Raw genomic sequence first — 25,912 nt, 5'->3', positions numbered from 1 at the left:
CAGTTGCCGTAAGAGGTTTTCAGCTGTGTGCGTATTCTGGAAAGCGGTGATACAAAGCGTAGCCTGCCTAGGAAAGAGTTGGCGTTTGCGAGATGCTGCTACTGGTGCCGCCGCTGCTGTTCTTGCGGCGGGAGTCCATACATCTACCCAGTGGGCTGTCACAGTCATATAGTCCTGACCCTGCCCTGCTCCACTTGTCCACATGTCCGTGGTTAAGTGGACATTGGGTACAACTGCATTTTTTAGGACACTGGTGAGTCTTTTTCTGACGTCCGTGTACATTCTCGGTATCGCCTGCCTAGAGAAGTGGAACCTAGATGGTATTTGGTAACGGGGGCACACTGCCTCAATAAATTGTCTAGTTCCCTGTGAACTAACGGCGGATACCGGACGCACGTCTAACACCAACATAGTTGTCAAGGACTCAGTTATCCGCTTTGCAGTAGGATGACTGCTGTGATATTTCATCTTCCTCGCAAAGGACTGTTGAACAGTCAATTGCTTACTGGAAGTAGTACAAGTGGGCTTACGACTTCCCCTCTGGGATGACCATCGACTCCCAGCGGCAACAACAGCAGCGCCAGCAGCAGTAGGCGTTACACGCAAGGATGCATCGGAGGAATCCCAGGCAGGAGAGGACTCGTCAGAATTGCCAGTGACATGGCCTGCAGGACTATTGGCATTCCTGGGGAAGGAGGAAATTGACACTGAGGGAGTTGGTGGGGTGGTTTGCGTGAGCTTAGTTACAAGAGGAAGGGATTTACTGGTCAGTGGACTGCTTCCGCTGTCACCCAAAGTTTTTGAACTTGTCACTGACTTATTATGAATGCGCTGCAGGTGACGTATAAGGGAGGATGTTCCGAGGTGGTTAACGTCCTTACCCCTACTTATTACAGCTTGACAAAGGGAACACACGGCTTGACACCTGTTATCCGCATTTCTGGTGAAATACCTCCACACCGAAGAGCTGATTTTTTTGGTATTTTCACCTGGCATGTCAACGGCCATATTCCTCCCACGGACAACAGGTGTCTCCCCGGGTGCCTGACTTAAACAAACCACCTCACCATCAGAATCCTCCTGGTCAATTTCCTCCCCAGCGCCAGCAACACCCATATCCTCCTCATCCTGGTGTACTTCAACACTGACATCTTCAATCTGACTATCAGGAACTGGACTGCGGGTGCTCCTTCCAGCACTTGCAGGGGGCGTGCAAATGGTGGAAGGCGCATGCTCTTCACGTCCAGTGTTGGGAAGGTCAGGCATCGCAACCGACACAATTGGACTCTCCTTGTGGATTTGGGATTTCAAAGAACGCACAGTTCTTTGCGGTGCTTTTGCCAGCTTGAGTCTTTTCAGTTTTCTAGCGAGAGGCTGAGTGCTTCCATCCTCATGTGAAGCTGAACCACTAGCCATGAACATAGGCCAGGGCCTCAGCCGTTCCTTGCCACTCCGTGTGGTAAATGGCATATTGGCAAGTTTACGCTTCTCCTCCGACAATTTTATTTTAGGTTTTGGAGTCCTTTTTTTACTGATATTTGGTGTTTTGGTTTTGACATGCTCTGTACTATGCCATTGGGCATCGGCCTTGGCAGACGACGTTGCTGGCATTTCATCGTCTCGGCCATGACTAGTGGCAGCAGCTTCAGCACGAGGTGGAAGTGGATCTTGATCTTTCCCTAATTTTGGAACCTCAACATTTTTGTTCTCCATATTTTAATAGGCACAACTAAAAGGCACCTCAGGTAAACAATGGAGATGGATGGATTGGATACTAGTATACAATTATGGACGGGCTGCCGAGTGCCGACACAGAGGTAGCCACAGCCGTGAACTACCGCACTGTACTGTGTCTGCTGCTAATATATAGACTGGTTGATAAAGAGATAGTATACTCGTAACTAGTATGTATGTATAAAGAAAGAAAAAAAACCACGGTTAGGTGGTATATACAATTATGGACGGGCTGCCGAGTGCCGACACAGAGGTAGCCACAGCCGTGAACTACCGCACTGTACTGTGTCTGCTGCTAATATATAGACTGGTTGATAAAGAGATAGTATACTCGTAACTAGTATGTATGTATAAAGAAAGAAAAAAAAACCACGGTTAGGTGGTATATACAATTATGGACGGGCTGCCGAGTGCCGACACAGAGGTAGCCACAGCCGTGAACTACCGCACTGTACTGTGTCTGCTGCTAATATATAGACTGGTTGATAAAGAGATAGTATACTCGTAACTAGTATGTATGTATAAAGAAAGAAAAAAAAAACACGGTTAGGTCACTGGTATATACAATTATGGACGGGCTGCCGAGTGCCGACACAGAGGTAGCCACAGCCGTGAACTACCGCACTGTACGGTGTCTGCTGCTAATATATAGACTGGTTGATAAAGAGATAGTATACTCGTAACTAGTATGTATGTATAAAGAAAGAAAAAAAAAACCACGGTTAGGTGGTATATACAATTATGGACGGGCTGCCGAGTGCCGACACAGAGGTAGCCACAGCCGTGAACTACCGCACTGTACTGTGTCTGCTGCTAATATATAGACTGGTTGATAAAGAGATAGTATACTCGTAACTAGTATGTATGTATAAAGAAAGAAAAAAAAACCACGGTTAGGTGGTATATACAATTATGGACGGGCTGCCGAGTGCCGACACAGAGGTAGCCACAGCCGTGAACTACCGCACTGTACTGTGTCTGCTGCTAATATATAGACTGGTTGATAAAGAGATAGTATACTCGTAACTAGTATGTATGTATAAAGAAAGAAAAAAAAACCACGGTTAGGTCACTGGTATATACAATTATGGACGGGCTGCCGAGTGCCGACACAGAGGTAGCCACAGCCGTGAACTACCGCACTGTACTGTGTCTGCTGCTAATATAGACTGGTTGATAAAGAGATAGTATACTACTAATATTATATACTGGTGGTCAGGTCACTGGTCACTAGTCACACTGGCAGTGGCACTCCTGCAGCAAAAGTGTGCACTGTTTAATTTTAATATAATATTATGTACTCCTGGCTCCTGCTATAACCTATAACTGGCACTGCAGTAGTGCTCCCCAGTCTCCCCCACAATTATAAGCTGTGTGAGCTGAGCAGTCAGACAGATATATAATATATATAGATGATGCAGCACACTGGCCTGAGCCTGAGCAGTGCACACAGATATGGTATGTGACTGAGTCACTGTGTGCTGTGTATCGCTTTTTTCAGGCAGAGAACGGATTATAAATAAAAGTGGTGGTCACTGGTCACTATCAGCAAAACTCTGCACTGTACACTACTGAGTACTCCTAATGCTCCCCAAAATTAGTAAATCAAGTGTCTCTCTAATCTATTCTAATTCTAAACGGAGAGGACGCCAGCCACGTCCTCTCCCTATCAATCTCAATGCACGTGTGAAAATGGCGGCGACGCGCGGCTCCTTATATAGAATCCGAGTCTCGCGATAGAATCCGAGCCTCGCGAGAATCCGACAGCGTCATGATGACGTTCGGGCGCGCTCGGGTTAACCGAGCAAGGCGGGAAGATCCGAGTCGCTCGGACCCGTGAAAAAAACCATGAAGTTCTGGCGGGTTCGGATTCAGAGAAACCGAACCCGCTCATCTCTAAACACAACGTCACTTCCGCTGCACGCTTTCATCACGGTCACCGCAGAATCAAACCCACTTAACTACCCATACACAAATATAACACTCCCTACCTGTGTGTGACAACACATGAGAGCCCAGCTCCCAACGCTGCTACAGCCGCCACACACCACGGTCCGGGACGTACTCTGCGTCTCACGGACCGGAAGCGCATCAATAGACCTTATCCGCGACGCGTCATGCGTTCCATACACCGGAAGTGTGCGTTCCACCGGGTAATGGTGAGACGCATCGCTACAAATAACTGGATACTCACTCACCGCTGCATTAATGTAAATCAGGCTAAAGGGATCCTGAGCATTATTTCCACTGGGCTGGCAGTAACAAAAAATAAATAATAATAAATAAATAAATAAGACACATAACACATATAAATATACATGTATGTATCATTAATAAGACATCTATAACATCATGCAACAATGGAACCTGAGGGCTTACGGAGGTGCAACATCCACAATGGTCTAGCCCAACCGTTCATATTTCCAACATCAAAATACTTGGTACATACATAATTAATACTGTCATAATCTAGTTTGAACATATGATTGTCTAACCATACACTTCATAAATATATTTTTAAAAAACACAGAATAACAATAATAATACATATGGACAAAACATTCCACTCCCCCCGAGTAATGTCTGGTAAATATATTATCAAAACACATAAGATATCCCCATGGGGCAGAACACCCCCAAAAAAGAAAACAGTTGAGTATTACAAAACCAGTACATACTTTGGGAGATGTGACACTAGAATAATGTGCACACTAATACAATGGAGACTTTATATCAAAATAGTATAACAATATATAAATATAATAAACTCACAGTCCTCAATTTAATCAAATGTTGAGAATAAGGACAGGGGCTAGGACTTACGATCCAGCCCAGGAGACTAAAAAGTCACCCAGCCTGACCATATAACCTGACCGAAGGTCCCCCTAATAACAGGGGTGCCTTCAACCAATAACCATAAAGGCAAAGGAACACATTTTACAAACCAAAGCATCAGATCATCATGAGGGTATCAGTTGTAGACCCTGGTTAAGCACAGTTTCAGGGACATATCAGCCAGAGGTGACCCCAAAATATGAGGCTATTTACCGTTTGATGAAAAGGTTCAAAGGGTTATATTCGTTCATTCCCTTAGGGGCAACCGTATCCAGGGTGTAGATCCAATAACTCTCGCGCTGCTTGAGTGCGAGCGTTCTGTCACCACCACCCTGTATGGGAGGAACCCAATCAATCAGTTTGCATCTCATGCTTGACACCTGATGTTTATTTTCGAAAAAGTGTCGGGCTACTGGTTTATCAGTACTTCCGGTTTCAAAAGCTGCACGTATGGAAGTGCGGTGATTGGCCATTCGATCTCTAAAGGGCCTAGTAGTGAGCCCCACATAATACAAACCACAGGGACAGATAAGTATATAGATAACATAGTCTAAACGACAGTGTAAGTGGTATGTAATTCGTATTTTCTTCCCTGTCTGGGGATGCATCACAGTGGGACCCGTCACCATAGACCTGCACGTCACACAACCCCCACAAGAGAAACATCCAGGTTTTTGTTTCATAATAAAGGTCTTATCAGGAGTCTCTTCTGGGAACACCGTGGGGCGCATCAAAAGCGGTTTTAAATTTGGTCCCCTACCAAACGCCATCATCGGCGTCGGCATATTAGTGAATGGTAGTGTAGTGTCCGAGGTCACAATAGGCCAATGCTTGTTGATTGATTTCCGAATACAACCAGACATCCCATTAAATGTGGTAGAGAATGTCATTCTGCCGGTTTTAGCTCTTCCAGCCCTAACTTCTCCCTTAAAAATCCTAGTGGCTTTCCTCAAGCATCCCTTAAGGATCCTGCGTTTATAGCCACGTTCAATAAATCTGGCCGTCATCTCGGTGATTTGTGTATCCATTGCTTCTGTCTCAGAGTTTATACGCATAACCCTGAGGTATTGGGATACCGGCAAATTATCTTTTAACGATGGAGGGTGATGGCTATTAGCCAAAAGTGTGGTATTACGGTCAGTGGCCTTCCGAAAGAGGGTAGTTATTAATCTCCTCTCTCTAATTATTACCCTAATGTCAAGAAAACAAATCTCATTGGTCGATACAGTATATGTGAACCTGACTGGAGATGCCAGCTGATTCAAATCCTCCACCATATTGACAAACGTCTGCTCAGAACCTGCCCAAAGTATGAATACATCGTCAATAAATCGTTTATATAGACGTATGAATTTACCGTACTTCGGATAAATATTGGTTTCCTCATATTGTGCCATATATAAATTGGCATAGGACGGGGCCAGGTTTGAGCCCATGGCCGTCCCTGATTTCTGCATGAAGAATAAATCCTTATAGGAAAAATGATTTAAACTTAAGACCAGCTTAACCAACTCCAAAATATACTCAATGGGTTGTTTAAGATTAACCGACTTCTGTAAGGTCGTTGCCACCGCCTCAAGGCCCTGGTCATGCGGAATAATTGTATATAAAGAACATACGTCCATGGTGGCCAATACTAGTGGTTCGTCTAACAGAGTGATATTCCGGATAAGTTCAAGAAAGTCATTAGAGTCCCGAATGTGACTACTGTTGTCCAATACTAAGGGTTGGAGTATACTATCGATGTAAATAGCTAAAGGCTGAAGCACAGACCCTTCTGCCGCTATGATCGGCCTCCCCGGCGGTTTATCAAGGGTTTTATGCACCTTTGGTAGGGTGTAGATAATAGGACATTTCGGATAATCAACCGTGAGGTAGGCGTATAACTCCTGATCCAACCAACCACTTTCAAATCCACGTTTCAGAGACCCATCAACCTGAGATTTAATCTCTTTCACCGGATTGACATCTAATTTGAGATATGTGTTAAAATCCGATAACTGTGACAGAATTTCCCTGTCATAGTCAATTCAGTTCTGGACCACCACTGCTCCTCCCTTGTCCGCAGGGCGGATAACTATAAAGGGATTATCACGTAAATTCTTCAATGCATTACGTTAGTCAGTGGATAGATTGTCATACATTTTAGGTACCTGACACTCATTGATGTCCTTCTGGACAATGCGTGTAAATGTTTTAATACTAGCATTTGCGGACATGGGATCAAATTGTGACTTTTGTTTGAACTTGGATGTATTGGTGTCCGATGCTTTGACACCAAAAAATTCCTTTAACCTAAGATTACGACTAAATCTGTATAGTTCAACGGTGTTTTGGAACTTGTTGTGCTTAGTTGTAGGAACAAATGTCAGGCCTTTCGATAAGAGTGCTATTTCAGATTCACTTAATCGATAGTCTGACAAATTAAATACAGAATCCATCATCGTCGCCTTCGCGCCCTTCTTCGGGTGGCCACCCCGCCTCGGGTGCGGCCGGTGACTCTTGGGTCTTCCCTCAATTCTGTGGACATAGGGTTGCCTGCTCCTAAAAAATGTGTACCCACAGATTGTACCTCCCCGTGTCTGTGTCCGAGGTTGAATAAGATGATCCAGGATTATGGGTAACAGGTGTATAGCGGCGTCTATATTGTGGCCGATAGTATCTATCCTGCCCCTCCTGTCCAGAATTCCCCAGTAACCAACGGTAAACCGTATGGTTCTGGTAATCTAATGTCACTACTGCCAATTTCTTTCTTTTGAATGAGATCAACTCGTTGCGAAATGTGTCCATCTGTGTCTACAGTCTTTCTATCCAATTGCTGGATTTGTCATCGCGTAATAATGGTAAGGTAGTTGCATTAGTTGTTTCAATGTCAATTTTCACCTTTTTGAGGTCATTGCTGACCTCCTCGATAACAAGTGCAATAAGGTCAAATGAACACTTGTTTAAAATGCCACACCATTTACTGCAGAACAACGGGTTGTTCCTACCTAAAGTAGGTATATTGTTTAACCGAAATCCACGAGGGATCTGTTTACGCCTATGATATTCCGAAAGGAACTTGCCATGGAGTTGTAGTTCCACTTCGCGCTGGCGGAGTTTAAGTAACTTATAGAAAACATCAGCAGCCGTCTCTGCCGGCAGGGAATCAAAATCCAATTTGTCAAACAATAGTTTGTCCACCTCGTCGTCAGTATATGATACAGTCCCCTGTTCTGCTTGGGACAATAAACCATCATCTAACAAATATGTCCCCCCTTGTGCCACAGCTGTAATTGGCTCTTAAATACAAGTTGAAAAAAATAATAAAAATAAAAAACAAATAAAAAACAATATGTGGATGAACACACACAACTAGAGTGTGTCCCAGTTATCTCTCTCTACCAGATACTCAGAATTAGATGGGTGTCGGATAAGGCAGAGATACTCCAAAGGTACCTATACCCAATATATCATTGGAGATCCGCACTCACATCAAAAAATACATAAATACATGTTTAGGGTGCACCCAGTGAAACTGACAAAGTCAGCCACAAATACAAAAACAGGGGTTCCACACAGGTGGAAGGGGCACTCACAGTTGAATAACACATACAATTAAATTGCATAAAACATTCATAGTTTAATAGTCGAATATTCAGTTGCACCAACTCGCCCTTGATCGACGTTTCGACCCCATAACTGGGTCTTTCTCAAGATAGGCAGGTTCGGTTAACATTCAAATAACTTTTAAAGGTATATACATAGTAACATCAGTGGAGATCTAGAAAAGAGAAAGAACATAAGACCACTCTTAATGCCTCCCAGGCCCCATTATTGCGCATTAATCATATACTAAATTGCACACAGCACACTTCACAGTGCACTTATTAGATGAACCTTAAGCCCAGTGGATAACATCCTGCTACAGTGACCACCACCGTGTCTCCAAATACCAGACCAAGATGCAGACTTACATAAAACATCACTTAGGTGAAATGTCCTGACAACATCTATCCACTCAGCTGGTATACAGCTCAAATGCCTAGAAAACCAATATGTGCAAGATGTCAGCAAATAAATAGACAAACCCAGTGCAAGTTAGCCCACAAAACACGTAGACATATACAGATACGTACTCCAGCAATTATACCTTCACAGGTAAATGCATGTAAGGCTTCTAAATGTAGTTCACGTAAAAATCATCCTATAAACAGAAAAGGAAGATAAAACTGTAGACTATAAAGATATATACTGATCTAGTATGTGAGTGTAATGAGCACCAACTACTCACTATATACCAGCAGTCATTCCGTTCTGAATGCATCCAGATGAGCCACTAGTAAGTTCCACAACGCATCAAAAGCGATAACTAAAATAAACAGTGTGCAGTCTAGATATTAGTCACCCGTAGTACAGCTGGGGCTCCACAGACGGAGCTAGACCCGGTGGGGGCACGCTTTCCTAAGTTCTGCAACAAGTGGGTTCACTCCCTGTTAGATCCCTGGGCAATAGATAGTGTCTCAGGGATACAAGCTGGACTTTGAGAAGATGCCTCCTCACTGACGGCCCTGCCGGCTTCCCCCCACGAGAGGGAAACAGGGTTAACTGCAATTCACAAATTGTATCTTCAACAGGTGGTGGTCAAGGTTCCCCTCCTTCGACAGGGAGGGGGTTATTATTCGACCATGTGGTAGTCCCGAAACCAGACTGTTCGGTCAGACCCATATTGAATTTAAAATCCCTGAACATATACCTGAAAAGGTTCAAGTTCAAGATGGAATCGCTAAGAGCGGTCATTACAAGCCTGAAAGGGGGAGATTTTGTTGTGACTCGGGACATAAAGGAGGCATACCTTCATGTCCCCATTTATCCACCTTATCAAGTGTAACGGCAACACGGCTGGATTCTATATATTCCAAAGTCGCAGTTGGTTCCTACAGCTCATCTGCCTCTCCTAGGCATGATCCTAGACACAGACCAGAAAAGGGTTTATCTCCCGATAGAGAGAGCTCAGGAGCTCGTGACACTGGTCAGGAATCTATTAAAACCAAAACAGGTGTCAGTGCTTCACTGCACTCGAGTCCTGGGAAGGATGGTGGCATCATACGAGGCCATTCCTTTCGGCAGGTTCCATGAGAGGACCTTCTAATGGGACTTACTGGACAAGTGGTCCGGATCACATCTACAGATGCATCGGTTAATCACCCTATCCCCCGGGGCCAGGGTGTCTCTCCTGTGGTGGCTGCAGAGTGCTTACCTTCTCGAAGGTCGCAGATTCGGCATTCAGGACTGGGTCCTGGTGACCACGGATGCAAGCCTCCGAGGGTGGGGGGCAGTCACATAGGGAAGAAATTTTCAAGGGCTGTGGTCAAGTCAGGAGACTTGCCTTCACATCAATATCCTGAAATTAAGGGCCATATACAACGCCCTAAGTCAAGCGGAGACCCTGCTTCGCAACCAATCGGTGCTGATTCAATCAGACAACAACATCACCGCAGTGGCTCATGTAAACCGCCAAGGCGGCACAAGGAGCAGGGTGGCGATGGCGGAAGCCACCAGAATTCTTCGATGGGCGGAGAATCACGTATGAGCACTGTCAGCAGTGTTCATTCCGGGAGTGGACAACTGGGAAGCAGACTTCCTCAGCAGACACGACCTCCACCCGGGAGAGTGGGGACTTCATCAAGAAGTCTTTGCGCAGATGGTAGGTCGGTGGGAACTCCCACAGGTGGACATGATGGCATCCCGCCTCAACAAAATATTGCGCCAGGTCAAGAGACCCTCAGGCGATAGCTGTAGACGCACTGGTGACACCGTGGATGTTCCAGTGGGTTTATGTGTTTCCTCCTCTTCCTCTCATACCCAAGGTGATGAGAATCATAGGAAAAGGAGGAGTGAGAACAATACTCATTGTTCCGGATTGGCCAAGAAGGACTTGGTATCCAGATCTGCAAGAAATGCTCACAGAGGACCCATAGCCTCTGCCTCTCGGACAGGACTTGTTGCAGCAGGGGCCCTGTCTGTTCCAAGACTTACCGCGGCTGCGTTTGACGGCATGGCGGTTGAACGCCGGATCCTAGCAGAAAAAGGCATTCCAGATGAGGTTATTCCTACGCTGATAAAGGCTAGGAAGGACGTGACGGCTCAACGTTATCACCGTATATGGCGAAAATATGTTGCTTGGTGTGAGGCCAGGAATGCCCCTACGGAGGAATTCCAGCTGGGCCGTTTCCTTCACTTCCTACAGTCGGGAGTGACATTGGGCCTGAAATTGGGTTCCAGGTTTCGGCCCTATCCATTTTCTTTCAAAAAGAACTGACTTCTCTTCCTGAAGTCCAGACGTTGTTTAGGGAGTGCTGCATATTCAGCCCCCTTTTGTGCCACCAGTGGCACCTTGGGATCTCAACGTGGTGTTGGGTTTCCTGAAATCCCACTGGTTTGAGCCACTTAAGACCGTGGAGCTAAAGTATCTCGCGTGGAAAGTGGTCATGCTATTGGCCTTAGCGTCGGCTAGGCGTGTGTCAGAATTGGCGGCTTTGTCATGTAAAAGCCCCTATCTGGTTTTCCATATGGACAGGGCAGAATTACGGACTCGTCCGCAATTTCTGCCGAAGGTGGTGTCATCTTTTCATTTGAACCAACCTATTGTGGTGCCTGCGGCTACTCGTGACTTGGAGGATTCCAAGTTGCTTGATGTAGTCAGGGCTTTGAAGATTTATGTAGCCAGAACGGCTGGAGTCAGGTAAACTGACTCGCTGTTTATCCTGTATGCATCCAACAAGCTGGGTGCTCCCGCTTCAAAGCAAACTATTGCTCGCTGGATCTGTAACACGATTCAGCAGGCTCATTCTGCGGCGGGATTGCCGCATCCAAAATCAGTAAAAACCCATTCCACAAGGAAAGTGGGCTCTTCTTGGGCGGCTGCCCGAGGGGTCTCGGCATTACAGCTTTGCCGAGCTGCAACTTGGTCGGGTTCAAACACCTTTGCAAAATTCTACACGTTTGATACCCTGGCTGAGGAGGACCTTGTGTTTGCTCATTCGGTGCTGCAGAGTCATCCGCACTCTCCCGCCCGTTTGGGAGCTTTGGTATAATCCCCATGGTCCTTACGGAGTCCCCAGCATCCACTAGGACGTTAGAGAAAATAAGATTTTACTCACCGGTAAATCTATTTCTCGTAGTCCGTAGTGGATGCTGGGCGCCCGTCCCAAGTGCGGACATCTTCTACAATACTTGTATATAGTTATTGCTTAATAAAGGGTTATGTTATGTTGGCATCCATTTGTTGATGCTCTGTTGTTGTTCATACTGTTAACTGGGTATGTTATCACAAGTTATACGGTGTGATTGGTGTGGCTGGTATGAGTCTTACCCTGGATTCCCAAATCCTTTCCTTGTAATGTCAGCTCTTCCGGGCACAGTTTCCTTAACTGAGGTCTGGAGGAGGGGCATAGAGGGAGGAGCCAGTGCACACCAGTAGTACTAATTCTTTCTTAGAGTGCCCAGTCTCCTGCGGAGCCCGTCTATTCCCCATGGTCCTTACGGAGTCCCCAGCATCCACTACGGACTACGAGAAATAGATTTACCGGTGAGTAAAATCTTATTTTTACACATTGAAATAGATTTCTCACAGGATATCTAGTTTAAAATGGCAATGGGTCATAAACTAGGTATGATATTCTCTAAAAAATGTTTTAAACAATTTTACTTTTATTTATATAGAGTAATACAATACATAACGGGTTAAGCTGGGAACACATTGGAGCGATGTGTACCCGGACGATACGGCGGCCGACATATAGTTACTGCAGTACACATTAGAACGATGTAATGAAGGACAGCATGATCCCCCGTAGCATGGCTCACCAGATGGTATCGCATGCGACCACAGGAGCGCACAGATAGGCCGTACACACTGTGCGATCTGGCTGATATATTGCGATTTGGCCAGAAGCAACATATTTGTCTATCGCTCCAGTGTGTACCTAGCTTTAGATTTAAAAAACTGTAACCAGCTACAGTAAATAAATATTAAACATTATAATTTGATACCAAAATATGAACGGCTTAAACTTCTCGCGAAGAAAATATACGTTATGATAAGAACTTACCACAGGATAACAATGGGATATGATGAAGCGACAGCGGATTTACACCAATCGATCAAAGCTTTCCGGCCTCCCAGCATGCAACAGACCCGTCCATATATCCCCGCCTACTGGCTCAGGCAAAGCAGTTGTATTCCAAAGTTCAAGGCAACAGCATCATAGAGAGCCCTAAACAGGCGATAAGAACAAACATGCACACCCTTCTGTACAAGAAGGAAGAGGTTAGTGAGTAAACGGATCCTCAAATCTGGAGCGTCAGGGTGGGATCCCTGTGGATCCTGTGGACTTAGGAGAAATACGATTATCAACGGTAAGTTCTTACCATAACGTATATTTCTCCGGCAGGGTCCATAGGTTATCCACAGAATAACAATGGGATTTCCCAAAGCAATTTAGTGGTGGGGACGCTCCCAATTGGACAGGAGAATCCTTCGCCTGAATTCAGCGTCATGAGAGGGAAAGGTATCCATGGCATAATGTCTAATGAATGTGTAAATGGAAGACCATGTGGCTGCCTTACATATCTGTTCTCCTGAAGCACCATGCTGTGCTGCCCATGATGGACCTACCTTACGAGTAGAGTGAGCAGAGACATTAGCCGGAACAGGGAGATCAGCTTGAGAATATGCTTCTGAAATAGTCATCCGAAACCATCTTGCCAGTGTCTGCTTATCAGCAGGCCATCCTCTCTTGTGAAATCCGTAGAGAATGAAAACAGAATCTGTCCCACGTAGATCCTTAATGTACGGACCACGTCCAGCGATGCATTTCCCGCAGAAAGGCCCGGTACCTGGAAATCTGGGACTACAATTTCTTCATTAAGGTGGAATTTAGACACCACCTTCGGAAGGTACCCAGATCTAGTTCTGAGAACTGCTTTATCTTGATAAAAAAAAATCAGAAATGGGGAACGACATGATAATGCCCCTAAATCTGATCCTCTTCTAGCTGACTCCATAGCCAGTAGAAAGAGAACTTTAGCTGTCAACCATTTAAGATCCACTTTATTAAGTGGTTCAAATGGGGCAACCTGAAGGGCTTTCAGGACTAGACTTACGTCCTAAGGCACTGTAGGAGGAACAAAAGGAGGTTGAATGTGCAGCATTCCCTGGAAAAAAATAGGCACATCCTGTAAGTTGGCAATTTTCTTTTGGAACCATACAGCCAATGCCGACACTTGCACTCTCAAGGACGCCACCTTCAAACCTTTATCCATTCCTGCCTGAAAGAATGCTAAGACCCTGGAAACTCTGAGGGTCCATTTTCCGTTCACTGCACCAATGAATATAGGTTTGCCATATTCAGTGATAAATGCGAGCTGAGGAAGGATTCCTTGCTCTGAGCAGTTTGAATTACCTGTTGTGAGAATCCTCTTGACTTCAGGATAAAGGTTTCAATAGCCACGCCGTCAAAGACAGTCGATCCAGATGTCTGTGATAACAAGGACCCTGCATCAGTAGAGCTGAACGTTGAGGGAGCAGAAGTGGAGCATCCATCGACATTCTCTGCAGATCTGTGTACCAATGCCTTCTGGGCCAAGCAGGAGCTATTAGTATCACGTCACCTTTCCCTTGCTTTAGCTTTCTCACCACCCTGGGTAATAGGGTGATTGGAGGAAACACATAAGCCAGGTGAAAGTCCCATATCACCGACAGGGCATCCACAAAGATCGCTCTGGGATCCTTTGTTCTTGACCCGTATGCGAGGACTTTGTTGTTCAAACTGGACGCCATGAGATCTATGTCTGGCAACCCACACTTGTCTACTAGAGTCTGGAAGACCTACGGGTGTAGAGCTCATTTGCTTGCCTGAATGGCGTGTCGACTGAGAAAGTCCGCTGCTCAGTTTAGGACTCCCGGAACGAACACTGCGGACAAGGCTGGATGATTAAGTTCTGCCTACTTTAGTATGCGACTTACCTCCTTCATCGCTTTTCGGCTGCGAGTTCCTCCCTGATGGGTTTAGTTACGCTACTGCCGACGCATTGTCCGAGCGGATCTGGATTGGTTTTCCCCGAAGAATGTCCTTTGCCTGAATCAGTGCCATGTATATGGCCCGAAGTTCCAATATATTTATTGGCAGGCAACATTCTTCATTGGTCCATTGACCCTGGAAACACAACCTTCCTGACACTGCTCCCCAGCCCTGTAGACTGGCATCTGTCGTCAGAATTTCCCAATCTGATATCCAAAAGGGTCTCCCCTTGTCTAGATGGGATGTCTGTAGCCACCAGGCTAATGACCTTCTTACTTCCAACGTAAGAACCATAGTCTGTGTTTTTATCGTCTCATGCAACCCATTCCATTTGGCAAGAATCATATGCTGCAGAGGCCTCGAGTGGAATTGTGCATACTCCACCATGTTGAATGTTGACACCATTAAACCCATCACACACATTGCTGCGTGAATGGATACCTTTTGACTGTGTAGTAAGTCCTGAATCCTTGACTGAACCTTGGATATCTTGTTCAGAGGTAACATTACTCTCTGAAGACTTGAATCCAGTACAGCCCCCAAGTGAGTCATCTGCTGTGACGGAACCAGAGACTATTTTGCCCAGTTTATGAGCCACCCGTACTCCTGCAGACACGTTATTGTCTGTTGCAGATGACATAGGAGCAATTCCTGCGACTGTGCCAGGATTAAAAGATCGTCGAGGTATGGAAAAATTCTTATCCCCTGCTGGCGGAGATAAGCTGCCATAACCATCATAATCTTGGTAAATACTCTGGGGACTGTGGCTAACCCAAAAGGTAGAGCCTGGAACTGAAAATGCTGTTGAAGGATAGTGAACCTGAGATAGCACTGATGGGACAGTGCTACAGGAACATGTAGGTAAGCATCCTGTATATCCAGGGATACCATATAATCCCCTGGCTCCAAATGATGGCCAAAATGATGGAACGTAAAGTCTCCATGTGAAACCGAGGTACCCAAATGTATTTGTTCAGCACTTTGAGATTGAGAATGGGCCGAAATGACCCATTTGGCTTCTGAACTAAAACCAGGTTGGAGTAAAACGCCTGTCCTCGTTGTGCATGAGGAACTGGAATGACTACTCCTGACTGAAGCAATTTCTGAACTGCCTCTGGCAAAGCCCTGGCCTTCGTCTCTACCCGAGACGGGCTGGTACACAAAAACCTTTGGAGAGGGTGCTTCTTGAAGGCAAAAGCATAACCTACAGCTATCGCTTCCTGCACCCAAGCATCTGTTGTAGACTGCTGCCAGATCTGTGCAAACTGAAGAAGTCGGCTCCCAACCCTGGGTTCCCCCAGGTGGAGCCTGAGGCCAGCACCATCAGGCTGATGGCTTATCTGTTTTACCAACCAGCCCTCTGGTAGCCCAATGCTTTTTAGTCTTACCAGACTTCTTGTATTGGGACTGCCTACTATCACTTTTACCTTTAGCTTTTCCTTGAGATCGAAAGATCCGAAAAGCCAGAACTTTAGGTTTGAAATTTTATGTGGAAGGTAATTTTACTTTCTTAGAGTCTGCCTCTGACTCCAAAATATTTGCCAATTCTTTACGAAAAAGAGTATCTACAGAAAAGGGCAAAGATTCCAAAACCTTCTTAGATTCTGAATCAGCTTGCCACGTACGTAGTCAAACTGCTCTGCAAGCAGCTATTGTTGAAGCTGATGCCCTTGAGGCAATAGTACACATATCCAATGCTGCTTCTTCCAAGAACATTTCCGCCTATTTTATATGTGCTATATGGGACTTTTGCTCTCTAGAAGCTATTTAAATATCCCCCTCCAATGCATCAGCCCAGGCAGCCACTGTCTTTGTCATCCAAGCTGAAGCCATGGCTGGCCTTATGACTGCCCCAGACAGGGAAAAAATGGTGTTTAGAAAACCATCCACTCTCCTATCCGTGACATTTAATGATGTTGAAGGCAAAGGTAATGTAGATTTTCGCACTAATCGAATCACATGCGTATCTACTTTAGGAGCCACCTCTCTTTTTAAACAATCCCAAGCTGGAAGAGGATAATTGGAATTCCATTTCTTAGGAATTCATAACGTCTTATTAGGCGTAGCCCAAGCCTCACCAATGATTTCCGTCAGCTGATCTGACCCTTGAAACTCAGTCTTAACTGTTTTGGGACGTTTAAACACAGGTGCCTTGGTTTTTAACACTGGCTCCGCTGAATCCTCTAAGGATAGAATGGCTTTCATTGCTTTATTTAACTCAGCTATATCCACTGAGCTGAGACCTTCCTCCTCTTCGTATGCCGAAGTAGAATTAATTGAGCTTTCATCCTCCAATGAATCCTCATCTTAACCATGTGTAGCCTGTGAGGATAAAGATTTACTTACCACCGGGTTATCAGCCTGTTTCTTTTGAGAGGCGGCTGCTGCTGGAAGTGATACACCACAGGTGGGAAGCTGCATGTAAGGGTTAATCGTGTAACCTATCCCCGGTACAGGAGCTGGAGGAATTATCCTTTTAACGATACTGGATAAAGTCTGTGCAAACATAGCCCAAGGTGGATCAACCGGCACCAGAATCTGCCTTGTATTTTTCAAGAACCCCTGGTGAAAGCTAAAACAATTTGCGCACAAACCATCCTGAACCAGATCCTGAGAGGATAACACAGATTTGCAAGACAAACATGATATGAGTGTTGGTGTTGCTGTGAGTGTATCTTCCTCACCTTTGCCGCTCTTAGACATGATAAATAATCAATACTTCTACAGTGTACTACACAATTTGTGACTGTAATCACTTTAAGCTTTTTAAAGTGACATACAATCCGACCCTACCCATGCACCAGCATTGAGGATCGGAATAGAACAAAACTGACAGAATATAGTAAAGTCAGACTAGCAGTCCGTCACATGTTATACATTAGTATAATAAGCAATATGAGCACATCAACATGATTCAGTAATATGTTCTCCTACATACTTGATATGTAGGAGAACATATTACTGAATCATGTTTAAACAGATCTACCATATTCAGACGCATTGCGAAAGAAAAAACAGTAAATGTATAAAGACTCATATGCAATAGGCACTTATCTAACTATTCATACTCAAAAAGAGTTGTTGGAGCGACTCTTTCTAAGGTACATATAAGACGCTGTTTAGAAAGATTGCTCAGAAAAATGGTAAGACTATAAAAATAAAAGAAAGCTTAGGGCTGCTAAAAACCAGCAGCCCTCTGACCATGGTCCGGCTCCTGCCGCACAAAACAAAAAAGTGATTTGCCTGAGCCAGGAGGCGGGGATATATGGACGGGCCTGTTGCATGCTGGGAGGCCGGAAAGCTTTGACCGATTGGTGCAAATCCGCTGTCGCTTCATTGTTATCCTGTGGACCCTGCTGGAGAAATATACAATAAAACTAACCCAAGAAAAATCCAAACTGTTTAGTCACTTACAACATAGCATACAGTAATAAATCTTAACATAAGGAAAAGGAAGGGGAAAAAAAGTAAATAAAAAACATTCTCCTGAATAGAAATACAAAAAAGAAAAAAAATATATAAAAAGAAAAGAGTCTCTTTGCAGGTCCCTAAGACTCTCTACCCCTTTTATTATTTATTACCATAGTTGGATAACACAATAAAGTCACCTCTAACCAGAGTTATCTTCCATGTTGTTGGTTCAAAAAGTTAAAAAATATGACTTTTGGTTGTGTCATCCAGTGTGTCTATGTATATTCCCCATTTTTTTTTTAATTTACATTTTTTATAAAACAGACACAACCTTTCTCAATATCGGCCAATGGGGTCATTCCGACCCGATCGCACGCTGCAGTTGTTCGCAGCGATTAGGTCGAAACTGCGCATGTCACACTGCCAGACGCCCGAAGGCCGTCGTTACCTAGCGATCGCCTCTGCCTGATTGACAGGCAGAGGTGTTTGCTGGGCGGGAGGTTCGCTGGGCTTTTAGCCACCGTTTTCGGAGCGCGGTCCCGCCAACGCAGGCGTGGCTGGACCGTGCGGGGGGCGGGCTGAAGTGTGACATCACACGCAGCCGCTGCGACACGGGGAAGTGACAAGTAACTCCCAGCCAGCCGCAGGAGCTGCGCTGGGTGGGAGTTACTCTTCAGGTACAAAAGCATCGCCGCTGTTCGGGGGGGGGGGGCAGACTGACATGTGGTGCGGACTAGCCCTGTGCTGGGCGTCCCCCCGCATGTCTGGGAAGATGATCGTAGCTGTGCTAAATGTAGCACAGCTACAATCAACTCGTAATGACCCCCAATATACAGTAGCTCTATGATCAAAATATAAAATCTGTAGTAACATCACCTTAAGAGCGGCATCCAATTACCTCTGATGAAACAACGGGAGCGAATAACAGTTTTTCTCGATTTTTCACCAAGACTTTTTTTTACGGGATATCCAATTAGATCCCCCGTAACAACAACATAAAATAACAAACAAAATAAATAAAAAAAGCAGAATCTGCTAGCCTTTCTATCACATGCTGGGGGCCACCCAGCATGCTGACCATCCCACCCAGCCTCTGCAACCGCAACTGTTTGAAACCCCCTGCCTTCGCAGCCTGGCACAAAGGCAGGCGCACCGCTGCATCTTTTCCTTCGGAGCGGCTGCGTGTGAAATCACGCAGCCGCCCCAAATATGTCACCGCAACGCCACCACCCTGTGAGTGCCCCTGGCTTAATTAGGCAGAGGCGTTCACAACCAATGTGATCCAATCACATTGGCTGGTAGCACAGGACGGGAGCTATGCGTGCGCATTCTAAGGCCAACCTCGACCTGAATAAGGCCCAAAGTATCAACCAATCAGCTTTTAACTGTCATTTGACAGGATGTGATTAAAAAAATTACAGGAAGATGGATTGGCTGGTACTTTATCTCTCTCCAGTTTATCCTTATGCAAACTTTGTTAATTTTTCCACCTAATGTTTATATATATTTTTTATTGTTTTTATTTAGCCCATTGTACTCATTTTGGTTATCTAGTCCAGCTAATCTGACTAGCAGCATAAGCCTTTATCCAGGTTTCAGTTGTACTAATAACAAATCTTCAAACATTTCAGTGTGGTGTTAGGATGACAATGCACATATGTTCAATTAGTTGTGAAAGCATTAAAATGTCAATTATTCACTTTTCGGCGTGTTCCCATACATGTGTAAAAAAGCATGCAGTCCCCGTATATCCCAAAAATTAATAAAGAACATTACGGACAAACAAGTGACAGATGGGAAGTATAGAAACCTGTAGAAAGCGTTCAATGCGACAGGAAGAGTGTTCTGGACCAGCACCATCATAGCCATGGGGAAGTAGAATCACAATTCCACTCTGTAACAGCCACTTGGCCTCACCTATTCAAAAAGTACAAAAGAATACAAGTAACATGCTGAAACAATTAGCTGTTGTACATATTTCGCAATAGTACATTGTACCGCCAGTAAGATTTATATTCCTGTTTCTGATAACTTGCCAACATCTTTTCATCTTACTAGTTCCTTGAAAGCAGAGACGACACCTTTACAGGCAATCTCTCTCTTCTGCTCTATATAAAACCTGATACCCCTGTGTTGATGACACAGTATAGCCCCTTTCACATCGCCAATGCCGGATCCCACCCGGGAATTGGAAACGGGTCCTTCCCGGATGGGATCCGGCATTGGACCCTAACAGGCGGCTTCCCGACCCGGCAATCTGCCGGGTCGGTTGCCATAGCGGCAGGGGGGCGGAGCTGGCAGTGGAGACGGCGCTGGGTGATGAGCTCATTTCTGCGCCGCCTCCCTATGTGGTGAACTGGTCCCGAGTCGCATCGACCTGGGAACCCGATTACGCTGCCACTGACCCGGTATTCAACCCAGGAATAACACTGCTTATAACCCAGGTTGAATTACCATGGCCCTTTCACACCGCACACTGACCCGTGTCGACCCGGCAATATGCCGGGTTGATACCGGGTTATTTGTGCTGTGTGAAAGGGGTATATGCAAATGCACTGAGTGGTTATTTTGTTGGAATTTTTATTTGCTGTTCAAAATATTAATATCTCAAAAATATTTTAGAAGAATGTTTCTCATGTATTGCAATGGGAAACAAATCTTTGTGGACCTAAAGCATGACACTAGCTAATCTCAACTTTGTGTCTTTAGGACAGGGGTGGGGAACCTCCGGGTCGCGGGCCGTATAAGGCCCGCAAAGCCATTTGCTCCGGCCCACCCGCTTCTCTCAGTGAGACATGCAGCCGCTCAGTCCGGCGGCAGCGTGTCTCAGCTGTCAGGACAGGGGGGAGAGCGCGGCTATTGTCGGGTGGCGGCGTGTAGGACTTGATACCAGCCGCCGGTTCGTGAGCCAATCAGAGCTCACGGACCGGCAGCCAATCAGGAGCCACGGCTGCCGGTCCGCGAGCTCTGATTGGCTCTCAAACCGGCGGCTGGTTTCAAGTCCTACACGCCGCCGCCTAACATAGCTGCGCTCTCCTCCGTGTCCCGCCGAAAGGAGCAGCAAGCAGCGGTAAGCAGCACGGGGGGGGGCATTTGTATACCTGGCACTGTGGGGACATCTGTATACCTGGCACTGTGGGGGGCATCTGTATACCTGGCACTGTAGGGGGCATCTGTATACCTGGCTCTGTGGGGACATCTGTATAACTGGCACTGTGAGGGGCAATTGTATACCTGGCACTGTGGGGGCATCTGTATACCTGGCACTGTGGGGGGCATCTGTATAGCTTTTTTTTTATGGCCCCTGAAGGATTTTATAAATATCCAAATGGCCCTCGGTAGAAAAAAGGTTCCCCACCCCTGCTTTAGGAGGTGGACGTAGGCCCAGCCCTCTAGGTCTACGCTGTATTTTTATTTTTCACAGGCACCTAGGATTATCTTCTATTACCATGAACATGTCATTGTACCATGGTGTCACCCCATCCCCCAACAGCAATCTAGGCATTTGGCATGTCACATCCTGGTCAGATCAGCAACGCACAGATTTCTGACAATTTCAGTCCTGGCAGAACACTTTGAACTTGTGACCATACCCTTCAACCTGTTGATGGTACAAAATGCTTATATGTGCGATGGTCATGGCTTCATTCTGGCTATAAAGTACCACATTGGTTTTCTTTCTATGTAAGAGTACACCTTAAAAACAATGCTGATATCCTACACATTACTTTCCCCACTCTAGTATACTGGAATTATCTGCCACAAATGCTGACCTATTCATCCTTACAAATAAACATTCAAGATCACCCATTTGAAACAGCCCAAAGTCTTCCGTCCTCAGGAGTCTGTCCTTCATATGCAGACCTGTATGTCGGTTGGAGTGCAATCTAGACTGGGCACTAAGGGTTGTGAATTTAGTGACATACTTTTTACATATCAATAAACTACAGTTAGCCATACTCCAACAGTGGAATCACCACAAGGCTGTCACGTTTGGACAGCCAAACTGAGGCTTGTTGTGTCACTGTTCAGAGCAGCTGATCCATGATGCATCATGCCTTTCCCATAAACAATCTGTCGGGTCAATTCAATTAGACACATGGGGGTGACTTACCACTGTAATGCCGTGGCAAATTCGCAATTCTGGGAGGTAGCATACGTGCGGCATATAGTCACACTTACTCGCTGAAGCGAGTAATTCTCGCCTAATTGAATAGACTCTTATTACTGGAGGTGCTCAACTTCTTTTTTTTCACCTTGTGTGTCACCTGTTGCAATTTAAATTGGACAGCTCCACCACCGTGATCGATATCAAGCGTAAGGGAGGGAAGAAGGGAAGAGGCCACAAGGATTCTGGCTTGGAAAAATATATTAGCCAGTTAAGTGGTTAAGGTAATCAATTGCTAATTTTAATTTCTATTTCTTTCTAGTTCCTTTCAATAAAGTCTACATACAGCTTAGATATTTTAATGCCATCATACCTCCAGAAATAAAAGTGTCAAATATTATCTGTGCGCCATTGAAGAAATCTCCAAATTGTGCCTCCCAAATTGGCAGTAATTTGGGGCTTTCTATACTCATGCCATATTCAAATCCCAGGACAGCTTCTTCCGATAACGCACTATTGCTAACCTGAGGAAAGATCCAAAGAAATAGAAGTAAAAAATATCACTTGCATTACTTAATACTTAATTGTTAAAATGTAACATGGATGGATATAATGTAAACTGGGCAGATATGGTCAATATGTTTGTACAAACCAGAACAGAAAAATATATTTCGGAATATCTGTGTATTGGTTGCCCTGGGCAACTTCACTCTTTTCATTGCTTAGCACATCTCCCCCACAGAGAGGTATACTACATGCAAAACACTTCTTATATGATTTATATGTTAACATTGGTTTCTCTCATTCCCCAGCAAAAAAACGGAGGAGGAAAAAAAAAAAAAGTGCTTGTTTTGTTTCTTAGCTCTTCTGTTTGTATTACAGGTTGAGTATCCCTTATTCAAAATGCTTGGGACCAGAAGTATTTTGGATATCGGATTTTTCCGTAGCTTGGAATAATTGCATACCATAATGAGATATCATGGTGATGGGACCTAAGTCTAAGCACAGAATGCATTTATGTTTCATATACACCTTATACACACAGCCTGAAGGTCATTTTAGCCAATATTTTTAATAACTTTCTCCATTAAACAAAATTTGTGTACAGTCACACAATTAATTTATGTTTCATATACACCTTATACACACAGCCTGAAGGTCATTTAATACAATATTTTTAATAACTTTGTCAATTAAACAAAGTTTGTGTACATTGAGCCGTCAGAAAACAAAGGTGTCACTATCTCATTCTCATTTGAAAAATTCCGTATTTCGGAATATTTGGATATGGGATACTCAACCTGTATTAATATGCATCTCCTGTATGACCACATATTTTATATATTACGTCAATGCAGAATTATAAGGAGATATAACCCTGATATGGAAACAATCCCTACTATATCGTGTTGATAAAAATTCAGTGGAAACCAAAGTGTCCACCAAACTGTCCACGTACATAGCCATGCATCTGCTGGGTTAGCGCAAAGCAACAAGGTCACTATCCAGAGAGACTGAGCACATTGTAAGTGTATTCATCAGTGGTAATTAGCAGCGGCTCCTACCTGTTTTGGGTTGGGGGGCTTTCGCTATCCATGCCCAGAGAGGAGGAGGTAAGGAGACAGCACCTGTGCAATGGGCTGGCTGGCACGGAGATCAGTACATGTGCACAAGCGGTGGCTTTACTAAAACCCCAGCTCCTATGGAGTGCATTGGCTGCAGCCCATAGAAGCCGTAATGGGTTGCACGAAAAGGCAGAAAGTGGCTTCCTACTGGGAGAATTCTCACTGCTAGTTGCAACCCCGGTCTGGCAGTCCCACAATGAGAAAACACCTCCCAATTGGACTAACTGTAGTTTCTGTGTCTGGAAGGTTAACCTTCCAATAGGAAATCCCTGCCAGCAGAGTGTAGCCAGTGCAGTCACGGACCGCACCTGGCTCAGCTGAACTCATTGAGTTGGCAGATTTTACTGGGAGGGGGCTGCACTACTGCAGCCTATATGTAAAATCCACTACTTGTGGTAATAAAACACAATTATTATTTTCTTCTGCTTCTATTTAAGATACAGGATACTGCTCATCTAAGTACTTACCTCCAGGAAACCTTTCTGGTCAGGTGCTATATGGTTGAGAGGAATGTTGATGTCACTAGACTCTTGACAAACCACCATGGCATGTCTTTGACTGAAGGTTCCGCGTCCTACATCTTGTCCACTTATTCGAACATGAAAGCCTTGAAAACACGAAGAAAATAAATAAGCATGTAAGCCATTACTATTTAAATATGCTTGCAGCACTTTTGCATTCGTGCTAGTGAGGTTGTACAATTTAAAATGTATAATACATGCAAGATGGCAGTAAGTGTAAAAGTCACCTTGACAAAGCAATGAGCCAAAGGCCAATGCTTCAGCCGTTGCCCAGTCCAACTTTGTTCCTTCCTGCAGCTTCTGTATTCTTGACTGCAAGTATAAAAAAATATTTCCAGTTAACACACTGCAAACATTACATTCACAAAGATTAGTGATGGATGTAAATAAGAATGCTTTAGAACCCAACCTGTGCGTGCATCTTCAGAAGATGGCTATGCATTTGAATTTCCTCAGGAACTTCCACTGACTTGGCCCCAATAAACTTGAGCAAATCTGTAGGAACACCAGTGTCCCATGTCGTGATGCGAGCACTCGGTTCAACCATCTCACTCCAGTTAGCCTGAAGGTTAGTAGGTGGTGGTGTATACAAGGTCATATTGGCAAGGTGGTCATTCAATTTGTTATAATAGGATGTTTTTATATTTTTACTTTCCTCTTCAGTCATTAGCCCTTCAGATATTAAACATTCAGTGTATAAGTCCGGGATACTTTTTCTGGACCTGAAGAAAAAGGTTTTGGATATTTCTAATGTAAATTATATACAGAACAAAATATAATGACCATTCATTTTACACTGCCGTTACCATTTTAGTCACAATGTACATAATTAGTGGAACGCTACAAAAGTTACACATTTGATTTAAACTTAAAAAAATAATAATAGGATTTTAATACCTAACGGTAAATCCTTTTCTCTTAGTCCGTAGAGGATGCTGGGGATGCTTCATAGAACCATGGGGTATGGACGGGATCCACAGGAGACATGGGCACACTATAAGACTTTGAATGGGTGTGAGCTGGCTCCTCCCCCTATGCCCCTCCTCCAGACTCCAGTTATAGGAACTGTGCCCAGGGAGACGTACATTTTGAGGAAAATTATTTATTTAATTATTTTAAACTAAGGTGAGATACATACCAGCTCACACCACTAACACGCCGTACAACATGGCATTCAACAACGCATGCAACGGCATGACCAACAACAGTCACAGAATGACTGAACTCAACGCAACCTGAGCGTAACTATAACCAAACTGCAGGTACAGCCCACACTAGGACGGGCGCCCAGCATCCTCTACGGACTAAGAGAAAAGGATTTACCGGTAGGTATTAAAATCCTATTTTCTCATACGTCCTAGAGGATGCTGGGGATGCTTCATAGAACCATGGGGATTATACCAAAGCTCTAGAACGGGCGGGAGAGTGCGGATGACTCTGCAGCACCGATTGACCAAACAAGAGGTCCTCCTCCACCAGGGTATCAAACTTGTAAAACTTCGCAGAGGTGTTTGAACCCGACCAAGCAGCAGCTCGGCAAAGTTGTAACGCCGAGACTCCCCGGGCAGCCACCCAGGATGAGCCCACCTTTCTTGTAGAATGGGCTTTTACCGA

General features: G+C 44.9%; 1 protein-coding gene and 1 long non-coding RNA gene across 3 annotated transcripts in view; both read right to left on the bottom strand.

Moving 5' to 3' along the window:
• The window catches only part of DHTKD1 (dehydrogenase E1 and transketolase domain containing 1), a 190,175-nt gene that overhangs the window by 24,547 nt on the left and 139,716 nt on the right, over positions 1-25,912 (bottom strand). For both annotated transcript variants that reach the window (XM_063926877.1, XM_063926878.1), the window contains 5 exons: positions 24,708-25,020; positions 24,526-24,610; positions 24,245-24,384; positions 22,526-22,676; positions 19,855-19,961 (listed from right to left, as the gene is read on the bottom strand). In XM_063926877.1, the coding sequence (XP_063782947.1) occupies positions 19,855-19,961; positions 22,526-22,676; positions 24,245-24,384; positions 24,526-24,610; positions 24,708-25,020 (796 nt within the window). The remainder of the gene's footprint in view (positions 1-19,854; positions 19,962-22,525; positions 22,677-24,244; positions 24,385-24,525; positions 24,611-24,707; positions 25,021-25,912) is intronic.
• LOC134935326 (uncharacterized) lies at positions 8,203-8,901 on the bottom strand. Its single transcript, XR_010180058.1, has 4 exons — positions 8,843-8,901; positions 8,688-8,755; positions 8,526-8,593; positions 8,203-8,332 (listed from the first exon to the last, which is right to left on the bottom strand). It is a non-coding gene; the product is annotated as an uncharacterized LOC134935326 (long non-coding RNA).

The sequence above is a fragment of the Pseudophryne corroboree genome, chromosome 6, assembly GCF_028390025.1.
Source record: "Pseudophryne corroboree isolate aPseCor3 chromosome 6, aPseCor3.hap2, whole genome shotgun sequence".
Classification (NCBI taxonomy): Eukaryota; Metazoa; Chordata; class Amphibia; order Anura; family Myobatrachidae; genus Pseudophryne; species Pseudophryne corroboree.
Note: the sequence above shows the minus strand (reverse complement) of the source record. Positions and strands in the feature narration are given on the sequence as shown.